The sequence below is a fragment of the Nicotiana tabacum genome, chromosome 10, assembly GCF_000715075.1.
Source record: "Nicotiana tabacum cultivar K326 chromosome 10, ASM71507v2, whole genome shotgun sequence".
NCBI classification, from domain to species: domain Eukaryota; kingdom Viridiplantae; phylum Streptophyta; class Magnoliopsida; order Solanales; family Solanaceae; genus Nicotiana; species Nicotiana tabacum.
In genome coordinates this window covers 159,347,783-159,361,861 of record NC_134089.1, presented here as the reverse complement: position 1 = coordinate 159,361,861, position 14,079 = coordinate 159,347,783, and the positions used below count along the sequence as shown (strand labels likewise).

Here is a 14,079-nt window from a genome sequence, read left to right as displayed (position 1 = left end):
GAAATTTTCGTAACTTACATGATCTAATTTAATCCCACTTGATCATGATCACATAAGTTGAAACCAACTGGCGTACCCCCAACTATAACTACTAGTTGAGGCAGGTGTAACCCATACAGTCAGCAACTACTGATGCCCCTTCATATTTGGGCAAAAAGTGAAAATGGGGAAAAGCCAGAAGCATGACCAAAATGTTTACTGCAGTTACTCGCACATGTCAAGATTATGCAAAGAAATAATAAGCTCCTCAGCAAGCGTTTTCATAAAGAAAACACATTAATGCCATTGGGGTTAAATCAGTTTAAAAATTAAGAAAGAACACTGATTAGATGTGAAAAGGTGCAAAAGGAGAAGTTCAGTTTACCTGCCCTTTTTTTTTTTTGAGAATGAAGTTAGTTTACCTGCTTGTGATCCTTGTAGAACAGTTCCACGTGTCATTGCAATACCCCATCCACCATCCGGACCAGACTGTTCCACAGCAACTGAAACTGCAACTGCATCACCTCTTTCGACATGAGCACTGCATGCCAAAACACCAGGCACATAAACCTGGTTGCATGATAAGTAAGTGATAAGATTAATCTATAATTTAATTAAAGTACGTGCACTGTTTACGAAAAAATTCTAGCAAATTAAAGAAGTAAGATCTTCTGGTGTTCCCATGCCATTGTTTTTGTAACATTGCAGCCTTGTAGGGACATGTGTCTCCTGTCCATATGATTGTGCCCCTATAGGTGGAAAACTAAAATGCATAACATCAAGTGATATTGAAGATCAAGGTGTCATTTATTTACATAGATTCATCTTAAACCAGTGGATAGATGGAGAAGATTGGTCAAGTTACTATTCGAAGTACCAGTCCAAATTTGCACCCCTGAATAAACCAGGATAAATTAAGAAAAGAAAGAAGAGAAGAATAAATAACTGAATATGATAATCACATGATTGCATGACCTTAATTGTTAGAAGACTTGCAGTTTATACAACAGCACACTTCCGTCTTCTATTTTGATTTTTTCCTTCTTTTTTTCGACAAGTTCTTTTCCAATATACTTCATGAAAATACTTCCAAATGAAACTAGAGATTCAATTCCAGAACCAAAACAACTCAGTTGAGAGTTCCGTGACTGGTTTAGCGGAAGGTCAACCAGTGGTTGATAGGCCATTCCCTCCCTATCCGCTCTTGATCCCTCATCCACTAATCTGCTGTTACTGATACATTCAAGCCATAGACTGTCCATTTCTTTGTCTTATTAGCGCAAGATTTAGATTTTAGGCTGCAATGTTGTTGAAAGCAAAGGCAAGAATGTTGTCGGGACAGTAAGTGTTTTAACATAATAGACAAGATATTAGGTAAGGATGTACAACTCTCAGACACTCTCATATACCGGCCACAACATCATGTATTTGCATGCTGCGTAGCTAAGCTGCAATCTAGATAACATAAACACACAACAAATCACTTGGTAAAAGTTAGAAAATCCCATCTTGTTTTAGCATTTTTTCATCCTTCCATCTACAGGTTGAAATATAACTATTATCCACGTTGAATCGGGAGAAAACAATGGACCTCTCCAATTCACTAATTCCTATAGCTGATCGAGTTTATATTAGTGCTGAAAAACTCACTCACTTGGGCACCACGAAGAACTGCCTCTGCACACTTCCGGCTCACAATTACCTCCTTAAGAGGCTTGCCTTCGTTGTACCCATAATGAATAGCATGTGGTCCTGAACCTTTAACAAAAACTACATAATCCAGGCCAGGAAATTGACACTTTGAGATACTTTTGATGGCCTTAGAAGACTCTGCACTTCCAATGCTCTCTAGGGTTGTCTTGCAACAATTATCTGGCTTCCATGTGGTAGCAGATTCTTGAACTACGACATCAGGCATTCCTCTTTCCTTAAAAATTTCCAAAAGCTTCTCTATAACAGCATCATTTGTTGATTTGAGTGTATTCACACGGATACAAGAGTAACATGATGGGCGCCTAAGAAAAGCATTAGAATTTGAATATTAGAAAGAAACATCTACATGAAAGGGAAATATAAGTAAAGCTTTTTGGGCTAGAGTTCAAGCATTCAAATATCACTAACAAAGCAAAGAAACAGGTTGAGACACACAGTTGGAAACATGCAGGGGCGCCTCCACGGAATTGGTAGCCTAAAGTCAAACCATATTAAGAGGCCTTATACTTATTTCATAAAGTTCATGTACTAATGAGACAAAAGGGCTTCTTGATCTATGGGGTCAATCAAACGAGACAAGAGAAATAGGCAAGATGGAGACAAAGGTTTTAAGAAGAAAATTTATTGTAATTCACATCATCTGAACAACCTCAATCAACTTTGAAAGAAACATAAACTTTAGAAATTTTTACTAATGATAATTAAATAAATTCTATGTTATGTATAATAATACGTAGTACTTTTAGCGCCTTCAATCTTGGGGGGGCCTAACGTGATGGCTTCAATGACCTTGCCATTGAGCTGACTCTGGAAACAAGAAGAAACCATAAAAAATCATAACACTCGGAAGCCAGTTTTGACAGAGATTGAACTCCACGGCTCAACTCTATTTCGTCAAATGTAAGAACTTCTTATCAACTCAAGCGACAGATGGTAAATTGGTTATAGGCATATGTAAAGCTGAAATGGAAGGTAGATGAGGCAAATAGCATACACGAGGGCAGCAGAAATACGAGAAAAATGATCAGCTCCGTAAGCTTTGATGAAGTATTCTTCAACCATGGGGTTCCACTTCAAGGTTGGGCCGTAACGGTAACGCGTGGAGTGATCCATCTACACGTGAATGAACACTTACACAATGTCACCATAAGTTGTATATCAATGATAAGGGCAGAGAAAGAGAGTTAGTTACCTGAGAAATGGGAGTGAAGAAGCTTCTATGAATGACTTTGATGAAGTTCCACCCTTTCTGCATTCATTCAATTTACAGGCGGAGGAGGGGGGGAAGTGCTTTCCAAACCGTTGCGATGTTTATATACGAACCCGCAACATGTGAACTCGGGTCATCTATTAAAGAACGGGTTTAATAGATGACCCGGGTTTAATAGTTTTGTTTACTCGCAAAAACAAAACTATTTATCTTTTTCTACCCATTTATTTTTGAATTTTTTTTATAAAACACTATCTTTTAATGGTAATTAGCTATCTATAGATATCATTAACTATATTACGGATTGTAGATATGTTTTCTGTTGTTATAAGATGTATTAGATGTATTAACATAATAGACTCCTAATATAACTCAACAAACTCAATTATAACACACAAATTTTATATTTTCAGTTATAAAAAAGATTCTCAAATGAAAAATACCCCAAAAACATAGCAATCTTCACAAAAATTATATAATACATCTGAATACATAAATTATATTAATTAAAAAAACATATGAATACATTCATGGCATATAGCGAGACATTGAATACAATGAAATACATAAAATTACAATGAAAAAAGATAGTGAATACAATAAAATACATGGAATACAGCGAGATACATTGAATTACAATGAAAAAAAAGACAATAAATATAATGAAATACATGAAAATACAGCGTGCTACGTTGAAAATACATTGAAATATATTAACAAAGAATCAAGTTGCTCAGCCCCAAACTCTGTCGTCTTTGTTCAAGAACAAACTCTAATTTTCGGCGAATCCGCCGTCGAGCAAAACAACCCTAATATCATCTCGTTAAGAAGGCCGCGATTCTGACTCGAAACTCTCAAAATTTGGAGCATAGTTGGTCTTGAAGATCTTTGCCCCTGCTGCTTCGTTCCCCGGTGGTGCCTATGCGAAAGATGTCATTTTTTGAATTTGGGGCTTTTTCTGATTTTCTGAAAGTAGAAATCAAGAAGAACGAGAAAGCTTATAGGTTTTTGGTGGTGTACAAGGAAATAACAAGGAAGAAAAAGAGGAGAAGAAAGCAGCAAAAATCTGAAAGAATGAGAAAGAAAAATAATACAAAGAGTATTTATGGCTTAAGGGTAGGAGGTAATCATAAATAGATATTTGGCTATAAAAATAAAAAAGGTAGCTATGGAATATAATTTTTTAAAAAGATATTTATTTAAAATAAATAAGGTATCAACCTTTGCTATATGAGGTAAAACTTCCTTTATTTTTCTACCCATATTAGTTTTTATGGAGAATTTTTTCTTTATTATGCTTCTTTTTCCCCCTTTTTTTCTTTCTTTTTCTCCTTTTCTTTTTTCTCATTTTCTTCCTATTTTTTTATTTTTCCTCTTTTATTCATTTATTTTTGCCCAAATCGTATTATTTTTATTTTTACCATAACTTATTTCACACTCCAATTTGACTCCTTCTTTATTTTTTTTTCTTTATTTCTTGTTCCTTTTCTAATTCCACGTGATTGTCATGCTAACCTTGATCTCCTTCCCTACAAATATCAGTACATACTCTACCATTAGCAGTAACATCAACCAATGATGGAGCAAGAAAACATAATCTACGGCCACTAAATCTCTATATATACTAGTTAGAATAGAAATGATAATAAAATATTGAAAAATGCAATAAAAATATAAGTAGCAAAAAAGACTTCTAGTACCATATGATACCAATATGGTATACATATATACCAACAGAGTATATGATTGCTCTAGTATATTGCTACAACTATCAGTGACTATACTATTGTACCAAAACATTAAATGATACAATAAAAGTATGAGAAAATTACATGCTCGCATTGCAAGCTAAATATTCGCAAAGCAATTTGCTCATTCCATATACTAAAAGGGTATATAGTTGTATGGGTTGTTCCAACAATTGCCTATAATTATAAAAACTATTACATAATACACATAATCTATATCCATCAGCACACAAAAATTCCAGCACTGCAATTACATTCATATAAATAATTTCAGAATAGAATTCACTTAAAAATACAGCCAAAACAACCAAAAAAATGTTCAAACTACCATATGATACCAATATGACATATAACTATACCAACATGGTATACAGTTTTACTGTTTAATTCCCCGCAACTATATGACTATACTACTATGACATAACACACATGCATAAAGAGAAAAATAAAAAACTAGTGTACCACATGTTAATATAATAAAGTATTTCAAGATATTATACTATATTACTAGTATTAAAAGAAAATCAAATATTGTACTAATAAATGCAGCTAATACAATCAAAAAATAATTCAACTAGCATATGATACCAATATAGTATATAGCTATATTAATAGGGTATATAATTGGAATGAATTGTATACCAAAATGGTATATTTGTATACTATTTGAGTATATAATACAAATTCGTCTTCTTCTCTTGTTCAACTATATTTCAACCCAAACTTCTAAAATCTACTATAAAATCTCCACCAAAATGACTAAAACTTTAGCTACAACCTCCAATCAATTTTCCAAACAAACTCATATAGTATCGAATCAAAATAATTAAAAACTCAAACAAACCAAGTTATGAGTTTCAAGCTTCAAGGTGTGGATTTGAATTTTTGTACAATAAATCTCCAAAAACCAATTTGGATGAAGAGAAAGAAAAAGGTATTCAATAGTCAAAATATCAAGTGTCTATGTTTATTAGCTAATAGGGTATTCAATAGTCAAAATAGGATTTGAGAGTAATAATCTCCACAGGAGGAGATTCAGAATTCTCTTTGTTAATCAATTAGCATAACCCGAATGAGTCACTCATGCCAGTTCGAGGAGTTGATGAACTTCCAAAGCCACCAGTCGCAAACAGACGTAAGATTATTGGGAAATAACCGGGTAAATAGTTTGGGCAACATAGGTAGGAGTAGTAAATAGTTTGGGCCTGGGCATTAAAGGGTAAATAGTTTAGAATTAATGGGTATAAAGTGAAATTTTCTCATTAAAGAACTCGGGTCATGTTCAAGCACGAGCATACCAAGTTTATTTTGGAATCTTTAAACAAATAGCCGGCCGGATTCATTATTTACTTTTTTTAGTCAGTATACATAGATTATATACTGATTATATATAAATTATATATATATATTTAACTTAAGCGGTTGGATGGACAATAATATTTTATTCCTGTGGCAATTACCTATTTTTTAGAGCGGTTGGAGATTTACATTCGCAAGATCGTCCAACTTCATGATATGCCCATGTTTATCATTTCTAATTGAGGTACGCTGTTCACATTGCACTTCTGGAGGGCATACAATATTAGTATATTTGGAAGTTAAAGGTAACAATTATTGTACATATTAAGGTTAAATAAATTAAATTCGATAGCAAATGAAAAGGCTGTTGTTACAACTCATAATTCCGTTAAATCAGCAGTAATTGCAAAGAGCCATGTGCTATTTTTTCTCTCTTTTTGTGTTGTAGTGTCATTTTGTGTTTTAATTTGATTATAGGCTCGTCAAAACATGTGATTTCATCATGTTATTCAAAAGTTTCTTGATTTTAAAACTCATGGTTCTATTGGAAGGATATTTGTCCGAGTAGACATTTCTTTCCTTCAAAGGTGCACATTATATAGGTAAAATAGCTGAAAACTGTCCATTCAAAAGTAGCTAGCGTTTGCAAAGTCAATGAAAAATAGTCACTATTTTAATATAATAGGGACCGATCCAGCACAATATACTGGAGATTGATGCACCTGTGTATGAACTTCCAGCATATTATGCTGGAACTCCAACACGCGGAAAGTTCCAGCATAATATACTAGAGATTGGAGCACTTGTGTATGCAACAACAACAACATCCCAGTATAATCCCACAAGTGAGGTCTGGGGAGGGTAGTATGTACGCAGACCTTACCCCTACCCCGAGAGGCACTTGTGTATGAACTTCCAGTATATTATATTGGACTAGTATATTATACCGGAACTCCAGTACAATATGCTGGAACTCCATTATAATATGCTGGAGTTCCAATATACTTAAGGGTGTCTAACAGGTGGGCCGGGCCGGATTGAGTAGGCAAAATTTGGAACCGTACGGGTTGGATTCTGGGCCGGTTACGGGTTGGGGCTTACCGGATTTAACGGGTTCGGGTTCATCCGGGTAAAAAATAAATCGTAAGCGTTACGGGTACAAGAGGTTGGGTTAGTGTAATTTTTATTTTATTTTTGTATAATTATTGTAAGTTATATTAATATAAAATAAAAATATAAAGAATACAATGAAGACGGGGAAAAATTGCACTTATAAATTGCAAGTGCTACATTTATTTCAAAATTCAAACTTACAAATCGAAAGGTTTACATTTAACAACAAGTAAATTAACGAAAAAAGAGTAAATTTAAAGGCCCCATTATTAAAAAAAATAAAATAAATAAATTAAATAGTTGTTACACCGGTCTGGGCAGTGCCGGTCCGGGCCGGTTAACCGGTTGTACAGTAAAAATCGTTGATCGGGTTTGACTGGTTCGGTTAACCGGTAGCCCCAATGTAAACGGACCAACCCCCCTTACCCTATTAACCTAGCCCACCCGACCCCCTTTGTATCGGTCTAGGCCGGTTCCGGTTTTAACCGGTCTGGGCCGGTACGGTTAAACCCAGCCCGTTAGACACCCTTAAGTATACTTATGCTGGAACTCGAGTATATTATGCTGGAGTATTTTTTGGATTTTGAACAGTGTTTTCGTTCAGATTTTATCTTTACATGAAAAGTGGCTAAATTTCGATTACTTTTGAAACTATAACTATTTTTGAATGACCACTTGTAAATTTGACGTTTTGAATTTCTCCCCATTATATGTGTCGTCTGTGTCAAGTGCATGGGTCAAATAATTTTTTGGTTCATTACAAACTTATTTTTATATATATATAAAAGATTTACTTTCATATATGAGAAATCCGTCTTTTACATATAAAAGATTTAAAAAAACACTTTCTTAATTTGAATATCATAAAATAAATCGGCCCGTTTTCTCTTAAGTGCAAGTGATTGCCTTTTGTAATTCAAAAGGAAATTTCGATCTCTTTGCATGCGATTAGTGATGGCGCACTAGCACATCGGGACATTTGGGAGTAGAAGCTGTATAGTTTTGCAGAACTATAACAAATAAGCTGAATATCAAGTCTTGAAGACTTTCTGCAAAAATATTGTTTGACACTTCGAGACAGGTGCGATATAGGATTTGGAGGTTTCAAGTGTCACACTGCTTTGAACGTAGCATACAGAATTTCATGTAAGCGTGTTAATATTAACAGAAAAGAGCCAACAATAAATTTATCGTAAGTTATGTAAAAAAAAGGAAGAGTCTTGACTTATTGATTTAGTTGGGTCTTAAAGATAAAAGAGGCATAGAGTTTAATTCTACCTAATAACAATTTTTTGACAATACAATATAGGTTCGACACTAGGAAAAATGTGTACCAAATTGGAATCGAACCCACACCATCTGGGAATGTAAAAATAGCACGGGCTAGCCAGTTTTCGAACTGGTCATTCAAAAAGAGCCAGCATTTGCAAAGTCATTGAAATATAGCCACTATTTTGCTGCAACACGGAAAGTTCCAATATAATATACTAAAGATCGGTGCACATGTGTATGAATTTCCAGCATTTTATGCTGGCCGGTATAATATGTTGGAAGTCTAGTATATTATACTGGAACTCCAGTATAATATACTGGAAGTCCAATATGCGTTGTTGGATTTGTTGGAACTCCAGTATAATATACTGGAGTTCCAGTATACTTATGTTGGAATTCCAGTATATTATGCTGGAGTATTTTTCGGATTTTGAACAGTATTTTCGTTCAGATTTATCTTTACATGAAAAGTGGGTAACTTTCAATTACTTTGAAACTGTGACTATTTTTGAATGATCACTTGTAAATCTAGCTATTTTTGAATTTCTCGTTTGGGAAATTAAACTGACTCTTCTTCGCTGGCACCTTGTGCCAATTCATAACTCCAGGTGGCACAATTTTTATTTAACCTATTTCGTGTACATATTGTATACGGTCAAAATCGTATACCTCCGATTTATAGGTCCGAGTCCGAGCGAGGTCGAGGTCGAGACCGGCTGACCAGACTTGAGCTCGAAGACAGAGTGCAGTGTCCGGAGATAGGAATGCGAGGAATATCGGGGCCAAGTGTGCTCGACCCCGAAATAGTACCGTTATGGATATGTACCCGAACGAGCTAGATTCCTGCCACGTCCCCAAAGTCATGGCGCAAATCGCAGAATAGGATTGTACGATTCCGTACTAGGCGGTTAGACAGTTGTACCAAGAATATTACTGTAAATAGAAATATACCTTATTTGGGGGTTCCCTATTATATAAAGGGGACCCAATCATTTGTAAGATCATCCGATCACTGAGAAAAGTATATATTCTCTACTTTTTCGCCTATTGTTCGTCAGCATTGTCCTTTAGCTCTATTGTTCTTACTTTACTTTTCTTACTTTATTGCTCTTAGCCCGTCTCGAGGTCATCACTATCAAATAATATTGGTATGATTCACTTGTCTTTTTTAATTCCTACTTCATATTTATTGATTATTAATTGGTATTGAACTAAATCACATATCTTTAAAACCACAAATCAAATTTAATTGTTACTCGTATTTCGAAGTAAACAGTTTGGTGCCCACCGTGGGGCTAAAGATAATAGTGATTATTTCTTTACTGATTCTCGTTACACACATTGTCTTTACACTTTTTCTTGTCAAGATTTTTTGATTCTCAGGCTGAAACATGTCCAGCACACAAAACGCACATGTTCATGACAACGAATGTCTTAGAGAAAACAACGATATATGGGTCGGTGTACCACCCATAAACCCTGAGGAAGTGCCAAATATGGACCAAGTTGATATCAGTTCACATAATGCTCTAAACGCGAATTCAGGCACAGACCCCGTAGGGAATGCACGCAGGGAAACCTGACCAGGGGACCAAGGAACACCAGGAGTAGGAGATGGAGGTCAGTCTCCAAGTGATATTCGAGATGTTGTAGGCTCAGCAAATCGCCATCGCTCAACTCCAAAGTCAAAATAAAACTCCGAGTGTAGCTGAACATGAAAATAATCAACGTGCTGAGCCAACGCCAAAAAGGTCAAATGAAAACGGGTCGGGCACTTCCACATTCTTGTTGGTTGTTTTTGTTTCTACTTTAGCTATTGATTGGAAGTAATAAGCTAGAAGACAATGTTTTTGGTTTTGATTGTTTTTCAAATGATAAAGGATATATGGTCGTGACATCCCCCTATGTGGTTACCTAATGGGTTGTAAACTCTAGGGCAAGTTTGATTATTCAGGATCGTAAGCAATCACACGCAATTTCTCACTCTATACCTCTCGGTAGTTTGAGTGATTTTGCCCAATTTGGCTTTCTCAAGTCCGAATGGGTATTGCACAAATCAAGTGATATATGCTCAAGTCGGGTCTTACTATCTCTAGATTTGATCCTTTAATTGGGGCTATCAATTTCTTGCGCCAATTCCTTGTTAGCCAAGTTTTCCTAGACTTAGTCTTTCTTTCTCAATTAGAGACTAAGTCAAATAGGCACGAATCAATGTTTGCAACCATTAATTCTAGAATTCAAGCATGAACAAGACTAAATATCACTAACCCAATCACAAACAAGCCCTAAAATTAAATACCCATTAAGTACTCACACTAGGGTTGGGCCACAACTCTAGCTAAAGATTTAGATACTCATAAAAAATAAAGAAATACAGGAGGAAATTAAGATAGAATGCATAATAATTGATTGGATAAGGAAAATCTAATGTTTAGAAGTTAATCTAGTACAAAATTACTCAAAAAAGTAAAGAAAATGGCTCAGGTGCACTTCTGTAAACCGAACTTAACCTAAAATGACAAAAAGTACTATTTATACTAAGCTAAAAATATCTGACAAAAATGCCCCTGCGAAGGTTGTGCGGTCGCATAATTCTGGTGTGGTCCGCACAGTGGGCTTCTACGGCCGCACAATTGTCGTGCAGTTTGCATTCTTGGGAACTTGGGCTTGGAACTTCAGGGCTTCTTCGGTCCGCATAATGGGTGCGGCCGCACTTCTGATTATGCGGCCGCACAAAAGTGATGCGGTATGTACTCTCTGCTTTTGGACTTGAAATAGCTCTCTAATTCTTCAAACTTGCGGACCGCATAATAATGACTGAGACCGCACTTGACCTCCTGCGGTCACACAATTTTGGTGCGGTCTGCATGCCTTTAGTTGGCCCAAACACTACTCTCTGAATCTCCCTTCTGCGCCCGCACTAGAATTGTGCGGTCCGCACTGCTGCCCTTTTTTCCCTATTTTGGTTCTTGTTAACTTTTGACTCCTTTATGAGTTGATATTAACTTCTTTGGCTCGTTTCCCAATATTCCTGCAAGTATGCACATTTGGTCAGTTTCCGGAAATACCTTTAAGCATTTTTGAGCTAAAACGCAAGTAAAGAGAGCAAATAAGCGGTCAAAATCCCTACTTATCACTTGCATCACACATCAGCTCAAAATGTTGCTCCCAGTCAGGTGCCACTATGATTGGTGTAGTCACCAGTCTCTTTTTTAATTCCTCAAAAGCTACCCTACAGTCATTAGAAAATACAACGGGTGATCTTTTTAAAGCAATTTACACAAATGGTTAGCAATTTTAGAAAAATCTTTTATAAATCGCGTGTAGAAGCCAGAATGACCAAGGAAACTTCTTATGGACTTTACGGAAGTGGGTGGAGGCAACTTCTAATTTACATCAACCCTAGCACGGTCAACCTCAATGCCCTTACTTGACACTAGGTGTCCCAAGACTATACCTTCCTGTACCATGAAATGACATTTTTTCCGGTTCAATACTAGATTAGTCTTTATACACCTTTTCAGTGCTCTTTTCAAATTCATAAGGCAGTCATCGAATGAGTTTCCCACCACTGAGAAGTCATCCATGAAAACCTCCATTACGTCATCCACCATATCTGTAAAGATGTCCATCATACACCTTTGGAATGTGGCGGGAACATTGCATAGGCCAAACGACATTCTCCGAAAGGCGTAGATGCCAATGGATAGGTGAACGATGTTTTTTCCCTATTCTCCGGCAATAAAGATCTGGTCATATCCCGAGTATCTATCCAGGAAGAAAAATAGGACCTCCCCGCCAATCTGTCTAACATCTGATCAATGAATAACAGAAGAAAATGGTCTTTTTGGGTGGCCTTGTTCAATCTTCTGTAATCCATACAGATTCGCCATCCCATGATTGTTCTTGTTGAGATCAAATCATTGTTCTCATTTTGCACTGTAGTCATTCCACCCTTCTTTGGCATCCACTGAACTGCATTGGCCCAGTTATCAGAGATGGGGAAGATGATTCCCGCATCTAACCCCTTGATCACTTCTTTCTTCACCACTTATTTCATGTTGGGATTCAGCCTTCTTTGATGTTCTATGGAAGGTTTGTGCCCATCTTCCAGTAGAATCTTATGCATACAAAATGTTGGGCTGATACCTTTTATGTCTACAATGGTCCACCCAATTGCAGTCTTGCATTATGTCAGAACCTGCAAAAGTTGTTCTACTTGCACATTTGACAAACCCGATGACATAATATTAGGTAATGTCGAACTAGGTCTTAAGAAAGCATACCTGAGGTGAGACGGTAATGGTTTTAGCTCCAACTGTAGTGGCTCTTCAAATGATGGCTTAGCTGGAAGGGTCTTTCTTTCTTCTAAATGTAAAGGCTCAAATTCGAGCTCTCTTTTCCAGTACCCTTGGACTTCAAGGGCCAAAACCCATTCCGCCATGTCCTCACCATCTACCTCTTCTAAGTTCATCAGGCAGGTTGCTAGATGGTCTTTTGCATTTAGTGTCTCATCTTCCTCCTCCAGAATCATATCCACAACTTCAATCAGAGAGCAGTTAGCAAACTCATTGGGTTGCTGCATAGACTTCTACATGTTGAATGTTATTTCTTCATCGTTCAGCCTCATATTTATCTCCCTAGTTCCACAATCAATTAGAGCTCTCCATGTGGCCAAGAATGGCCTTCCCAAAATTATGGGAATCTCTTCATCAACCTGGCAGTCCAGAAGGACAAAATCTATCGGAAACACAAACTTTCCAACCTGCAAAAGTACATCATCAAGTATACCTGATGGCCTTTTCATCGTTCGGTCGGCTAGATGTAGTAACATGGATGTGGGTCTTGCCTTTCCAATGCCTAACCTTTCATAGATAGACAAGGGCATAAAGTTTATGCTCGCCCCCAAATCACACAATGATTTAATAAAAGCATAGCTGCCTATGGTGCACGAAATTGTGAAACTCTCTCGGTCGGGTAGCTTCTCAGTTATGGGTCTTATCATGACAATACTACAGGTCTGAGTTAGTGTTATAGTTGCCAAGTCTTGAAAGTCGAACTTGCGAGACATCAAGTCCTTCATCATTTTTGCATAACCAGACATCTCTCTTAATGCATCAATCAATGGGATATTCACCTGAATCTGCTTTAATATCTCCATGAATTTCTTATATTGTTCATCCTTCTAATATTTGGCCATACTCTACGGGAATCTGTATACGGTTAAAACCGGGCCTACCCAATTTTACTATTTGATTGAGACCAGAGAGTTGCATCGAGGGTCAGACTCGTGGTGGATTAGATCGAAAGACAAGGACAAGGTACCAAGCTTGAGAATCGAGACCAAATAGGGTAAACTTTGAGCAAAGCACAATAATAGGAAAGCGAGATATCCGCGACCGGTCGAAGATCATGGCAGGAATCTTGGAACAGATCAAATCAAAGGTAGTTTTTAGGCTAATCATAATATTTACTTCCGTAATTAGAATTGTACCATAGATAGGATTCCTCTACTATATAAAGAGGGTCCTAATCATTTCGTAAGCACCTTACACTCTGAGATATCAAAGCAATATAACGTATTTTCTACAATTCATATTCTTGTTCATTGTTCATCAACTTGTTATATTTTAACTGTTCTTGCACAAATTAGCTCAAGGGAATTCAAGCTCGAGGGCTAGATTCTGTTCAGACACTGGTTCTCTTTATATTATTATTAATTTCTATTATTACTCATTGCATTTA

General features: G+C 36.5%; 2 protein-coding genes across 3 annotated transcripts in view; both read right to left on the bottom strand.

The window, feature by feature from the left end:
- LOC107759550 (rRNA (cytosine-C(5))-methyltransferase NOP2C-like) overlaps positions 1-3,009 on the bottom strand; it is a 30,299-nt gene extending 27,290 nt beyond the window's left edge. For both annotated transcript variants that reach the window (XM_075223465.1, XM_075223466.1), the window contains exons 1-4: positions 2,885-3,009; positions 2,687-2,805; positions 1,634-1,994; positions 402-549 (exon numbers count right to left, since the gene is read on the bottom strand). In XM_075223465.1, coding sequence (XP_075079566.1) covers positions 402-549; positions 1,634-1,994; positions 2,687-2,805; positions 2,885-2,947 — 691 coding nt within the window. In that variant the 5' untranslated portion in view covers positions 2,948-3,009. The remainder of the gene's footprint in view (positions 1-401; positions 550-1,633; positions 1,995-2,686; positions 2,806-2,884) is intronic.
- Positions 3,010-12,925: 9,916 nt separating this feature from the next.
- LOC142165495 (uncharacterized) lies at positions 12,926-13,495 on the bottom strand. Its single transcript, XM_075224035.1, has one exon. It carries the CDS (start codon positions 13,493-13,495, stop codon positions 12,926-12,928), a length of 570 nt encoding a protein of 189 aa, XP_075080136.1.
- Between the last annotated feature and the right edge of the window lie 584 nt (positions 13,496-14,079).

Coding starts and splice junctions, on each gene's coding strand:
- LOC142165495 (XM_075224035.1), bottom strand. CDS start 13,495: ATGGAGATATTAAAGCAGATTCAGGTGAATATCCCATTGATTGATGCA.